Source organism: Centruroides sculpturatus, unplaced genomic scaffold, assembly GCF_000671375.1.
Source record: "Centruroides sculpturatus isolate CEXI.00-Female unplaced genomic scaffold, Cexi_2.0 scaffold1520, whole genome shotgun sequence".
Taxonomy (NCBI): domain Eukaryota; kingdom Metazoa; phylum Arthropoda; class Arachnida; order Scorpiones; family Buthidae; genus Centruroides; species Centruroides sculpturatus.
Window position 1 is genome coordinate 175611 of NW_019385696.1, and position 6473 is coordinate 182083.

The window sequence follows — 6473 nt, forward strand, 5'->3', positions numbered from 1 at the left end:
TTATATATATATATTTGTATATCAAATGAAATGTTAATATAAAATTTTTATTTAATTTTTAATGTTTTTAAATTTAACATGAATTTTTCTGTACTTTCAGAAAGTAAATACATCCGAATTAGGAGAAGTTGTTATCTTGTATGTTGATATTAATAAAGTTGAAACATGTTTTAATGATCTTGAAAGCCTTCCTTCAGAAATTGTAAGCATTTTATTTAATAAATAGCATATTTTATTATAGTTAATTCTAAACAGATCTTTTGAGACTTTAATAAAATAAGATCACGGCTAACAAATATAAATAATAGCTCTTTATTTTTTTTAACTTCTTAAAATACTTTATTTAATGAAAATAAACATGAAAAAACAAGTATGGTCTCCTGCCTTAATGTTTTTATTTATTAGTTTTTTTAAATCAAAATAATTATTAGAATTTATACAAATTAACCATTAACTGTAATTCCTGTTTTTATTTTTGTACAAATTTAGTGTATTTTGATGAGTTTGGCTCATTAAATATACTAAATAAACAAATCATATAACTTTTACAGTAATTTAAGCAGTCATCGCTATGTAATGGTCAGTTTTAGAAAGTACTAATTTTTCTCCAATGAAAACCTTTGGCAACTGTTCAAAATGGCCAGCAGTCTGAAATTCATAGCACATTTCTTATAATATAAAGAGCAAATTTTATTATTTCTAAAATATTGAAAGACTGGATAATCAGTGTACATCAATGGTTTCAACCGGCTGTACCTATTTCACATATCTGTATATAAGAATTTACTATTAAATTTTAATTTTTAGTAGCGAGTTTTTATTAATTTCAAAAGAAATGTAATATATTTTAAAGATATCAATATAAATAAAATCTGTTTTTGATTGTTGATGCACATTCCTTCCATACACTATTTATAGAAATTAATTTATAGTCCTGGAAAACGTTTGAAACTACCTGAATTTTCAAAGTTTCCAATAAAATTAACTGATTTCCTGTAAATATCTTGTTGTTTAGGTATTAAAATAAACCAAATATTATTAAATAAAAATTTATTTCCATATTTAAGAAATTCATATATAACAAATTATTGCTTGCAATTTGCCTGGAAAAAAGTTTGAGACCATGATCAAAAAAAGCATCACAAAAATAAAAATTAGTGGGAAAAACAATGTTTAATATTTAGTTTGTTTACCATTAACCTGAATAACATCAAGCTGCCTACATCATCACAGATTATTATTTATAGTATTAGAAGATCATGCTGTTGTAAGTAAAACAGGACATGTTTCAAAAACAAAAAAAAAATTATTTTTATTTATAAGAATATGCTTTTATATATGCATAAATATGATATAAGCTCCTTCAGTAATGGTCCTTGGAGTTTCTAAAAAGAGCATAGATGATGGAGTTCCTTCTGCAAGCTAGAGAAACATTGTTGCTATCTGCTGTTTCATAGAATATATCCATCAGAATCTTGTTATAACTCAGTCTTGAATACAACTAGAGACTGTGAGGTATAAAAAAAATCCCAATGGGTATATTCTGTGAAATAACAGGTACCAACCTTTCCGTAAATAATATTAAAATATAAAAATTTCAAACCAACTTCTGTTATTATTTCAGAGCTTTTATTTACTCACATTTTTATGCATCAAATTTAACATTTTTACCTTTTTGACTCATGACGTCATCATTGGCAAGTCAGTTTGTGACTCAGTGAAATTTGACATTGTAACTATCAATACTAACTGCAAGAGTATGGGATCAAGAATGCCAGTACTTTATGACATAGTGGCCAACAAGTTTTCGTGTTGCCCTCCATTGGGTAAAGGCTAAGATGTGTGCCACTTGAACAAGTGTAGGCTTACCAGATTAACTCTGCAAAGTCATAACCTTGTTGACAGTTAGGCAGGCTCAAAGGGCATGAGTCTTATCTGGGCTGCCAACTGGCCATGTTAAATTTTAGGTGATAAATGGCAAGCTTAGGTGTACACAAATTTTTTTATGCCCAGAGCAACTGTGTGGAAATTTTCACTTTTTAAAAAAAAAAAAAATTGCAAAAATTTAAATATATAAATGTGAGAATTTAGCCAAAAATTTAGTGCAAAATAGGCGTGAAAGAAGACATTTTTGCATGCAAAACAAATTAATACAGTAAAAATTTTTTTAATGGTGAAGTATATTGAATTCTATTATTTCAAAGCACTTAAATAAGTCTAATTATTTTAAATATTAGAAAAAGTTAAGCAAAGAAGTAACAATTAAAATAAATTAGTAATTCTTTGTAAAGTTTAAGTGAAAAAAGAAAAATTAATGCTCACACAGTTTATTTACAGTCGACCCCCGTATAAGATCATTGATTATTCCGTTTTATATGAATTTAATGTTGTACGAGTCACTTAGATTTTACAAATACGTGTACCGGGCTGTGAACGGCTCACGTATTTGTAAAATTTAAGTGACTTGTACAACATGGAATTCATATAAAACAGAATAATCAATGATCTTATACGGGGGTCGACTGTAGAAGCCATTCTTATATCCTGAAGATGACTTTTTAAAGCAAGTCCACTGCATTTATTTCTCTTGATATTCAGAATGTAATAAAATACTTCAATTGAATCTTCAATATAACAGAAACAAGAATATTAATTGTATCAATGATTATAAAAATTTCTTTATATAATTATTATTCCTTTTTTAACATATATATTTCTCTTAAAAATATGTAGAATATTATGAAAACCTTATTTAGATAATGAGTGATTAATAACTATTTATAACCGATCAGGAATAAATTCTTTTAGATCAATAATTTAAAAAGAAATGCATTGTTTTATTTTTCGAAATTTATTAAGGAATATTATGTTTTAATAATAATCAAGCTAGTAAGAATATTTTAATATTAGTTTTTAATAATAATAAAAATAACTTTGTATAACTTAATTATTGTTATTAAATAATGTAACTTTTTCCCCTCCAACTTTTCAATGAAGTAATGTATTTAAAAAATACAAAATAAGTAATTTTTATGATGTAAAATCTATAAAAAAAAAATAATAATAATAATAATAATTGTAGCTATTTTAATATAATATATACAATTTGTTCTGCCCCGATACTGAAAAATATTGATCTTTCTGCGATCGTGTATTATAATGTGATTCTCGTGACGAGATTAAAATATTAACTATCGATATCAATGTATCAATAAGAACAATTGTATTATGTATTATTTTATAAGAGAATAAATGCGAAATTGGCTAAGTGAGTGCAAATTTTCTGCTTCAGAGAAAGAGAATATTTAAGGATATTTAAGTTTCGAATCAGGATGTATTTCATTATTGCAAATTTATCATTTTTAATGCGATAGTGCTAGCAATAATTTGGTTTGTAATTTTTAATTAGTTATATTTAATTAATTGTATCATATACACCTTGAATGACTTTCAGTTAAATGGAAATTATTATTTTATAGCTAGATGATATTTTTATTTATTATGAAATATTATGTAGATAAACCAGTCTTCTATTTATTTTTGCAATACATTTCTTTTTATAAAATTGAGAATTTTATAATATTTTTGATATTTCAATTAGAACGTTATTCTAATAAAAAAAAAAAATTTAGTCTTAATTTTTAAAAATAAATTAAATGAAACAATATCCATACCCAAACACATTTAACAATGAATTATTTATGAGTTAGAATTAAGCTAATTATTAATTAATTATAGAATTTGGCATAAAGATAAGCAGTTAAGCTGTTATTTTGTATTAAGGTTAACAGTTGGAATGAGAAAGTAATGATGATTCCAAAGCTGTGTAAGTAAGACTTCAAGAGATTTACCTGCTGTTTGCACAGGAGCTGCCACATATTAGATAGGCTTTTTTAATGTCTATGATTTATGCAAGCTCCTTTTATATATTTTACCAATTTTTGAGTATTTGGATAGTGCCAGGTTTTAGATCCTCTTGACCACATCATCATCCCATAGAATTCTTTGTCATTGTGTTATATAGCAATAGATGGTAAGGAGTTAATATAGATGCCTTTATTAGCATTGTACTTGCATTCTTTTATCTGTAGTGGTAGATGCTGGGATGTGTATCCCATATAAATAATGCTAATCCTAAAGTGCTTATCCTCCGAGGGGATTGTATACACACCAGAGTTATGGGCAGAGTTTGGTTTTCAGTGTTTCCTTATCATTAAACATGTTATTGACTGTGGGGTTACACTTGTACACAATGACCAAATTTCCTAATACTGTGGCTTTTTTGTGTATGTTTTTAAGTTGTATTTCACTGGGTTTGCAGATGTGATGTGTACTTATTGGGAAAGTGTTGATGTTTCTGTTGTTGATCTGCATGATGAGATGAGTTTATTGATTAAACTGTTAGGTAAACCATGTGTTGTTGCTCTTGTCTTTATTCTATTCAGCGCTGTCTGTGCATAAGCCAATGACAAGAATGTATGCATATACATTTAACTAGGGCTGTAAAAGATGACAGCTTATGAGGGCAGGATTGTTTGACATAAAAGGAATGTATAGAGGAATGAAAGATGGTTTGACATACTATAAACCCTCATTTTAAAGTCCTGTGCTTCACCTTGATTTTTTATGTCCAAAAAAATCTCTATTTAGTCACCTAATATAAAGATAAATGTCACAAAAATATTCTGTCTTCTGGATGAACAGCACAGAATTAGAGTTTAAAAAAATGTCTGGATCAGTTTGTAGACTAAGTGGTCCACAGATCATATTTTGGAATTGATGCCGAAAGAATTATGGGTTGGCATTTTTACACATATGTGAAAACTGTATGTGGTTACTCTGTCACAGAAATGTAGCATGGATGAAACCAGTATTGTAGGAATGTGAATCATCCTTCAGTTTTTACTAATGTAAAATCTGAAGGATTTATGCACAAAGTGTTCATAATCTCCAAGATAGCATATTTTGTTTATAAATTTGTATTTTATTGTGCATCCTGTTTGAAGAATCTTATGACAAAATATTAATTTGAATGTGTTTTATTATGAATGAACTTTAATTTTTTTATTACAACATTTTTATAATTTTTGCTGATTGTATTTTTATCTTTTGTAATATATAAGAGATGCAAATTGAAAACAAAGTTATCAAGTTGAAGTTTCCTTTAGATCTTTACTTTATTTAGAATAAATAAAAACGATTAAGCTCCTCACCTGAAGACCTAGTCATAGGAACAGCACTCAGTCGTTAAGTGAGGAGATGCTGTAATTTAATTATATTTTTCATTCATATGTATTGTTAATTTACAGGTACAGGTTTTAAAAAAAAGTCTTAAACATGAGAATATTCTTCTTGGAGACGGATTAGCAAGAGCATTTTTGAGAGCACTAGTACAGTTAATAGGAGGTTATCGAGAAGCACTAAGAGTACAACTGGGAGAAAAGATAACCTTTAATTCGGATGCCTTTATACAAACCAGGCCCATTTCTATGCAACCTTTTTTAGAAAGAATGCTTCATTTACAGATATTTCAGCAGGTAAATTTATATTGAGTAAATTATCTTAAAATAGGTTAGGGCATAAAATTTTTCTTTGCGTAGTTTATCGACGGCCGACTGGAAATGTTGAATAGCGGACAAGGTTTTTCGGATGAATTTGAACTTGAAGTTAACATGTATGAAGAGAAATCTAGTAGTAGCTTAAAAACTCAGTATAAAGAATGGGTGCAAATGATGAAGGTAAGAAAGAAAATAAAGATAGTAATACAAGTGATATATTTAAATGTCAAAAGCTTTAATAAAAAAAATCATTTAATAAAAATATCTTCAGAAAGAAGGTGGGGCTTTTTTCAAAACAGTAAAGCATAAGGTAGGAAATTTTTTTTTATGAAAAATTTTCATGTAAAATTGATCAAATGAAAAGTTTATTTGTAAGGAGAAGCTTAACGGTGTATAAACTAAAAACATAGAATATGAAAATGAATTTATTCTGGAAATTGTTAGGTTACAAAATGAACAATGCATGTAAAAGAAAACATATTTCAGCAATCTGTTTGTTTAACAAAATTGAATATACTTCATGGTCTGTTTGCTTATGAAGTTTTTGTTTTCACACTTTTCAAAACATTCTGGAAGTCTTCAGTTGTAAATTGGCAGAGCTTGTTCTGAACTATTTTGCAAAGTCCTGTGGTGGAACCGGCCTTCAGCCTTTTGTCATACACTTTCTGCTTTAACCAATACCAAAATTGTTCAATTAGTCTCAGTTTGGGTACATTGCTTTCAAGAGGAATGTATTGAATCTCATATTGGTGAAAGGCAGCAATTGTTTTTAGGCAGCACGGTGAACTATTTACTTCAATGTTAAGGCAAAGTTTAGACTGCGCGACAAAGGCCTAAGATTTCCTAGGAGGACTTATACCTCTCCATGCAAAAACCTTTGAAAACTTTACATGATATATGATTTGCATAATCATA

General features: G+C 27.8%; 1 protein-coding gene across 1 annotated transcript in view; it reads left to right on the top strand.

Annotated features, from left to right (window-relative positions):
- Positions 1-5889, top strand: part of LOC111641281 (DENN domain-containing protein 1B-like) — a 12833-nt gene extending 6944 nt beyond the window's left edge. Inside the window, exons 7-10 of the mRNA XM_023387434.1 lie at positions 101-202; positions 5310-5537; positions 5601-5738; positions 5830-5889. Coding sequence (XP_023243202.1) covers positions 101-202; positions 5310-5537; positions 5601-5738; positions 5830-5889 — 528 coding nt within the window. The remainder of the gene's footprint in view (positions 1-100; positions 203-5309; positions 5538-5600; positions 5739-5829) is intronic.
- Positions 5890-6473: the final 584 nt, after the last annotated feature.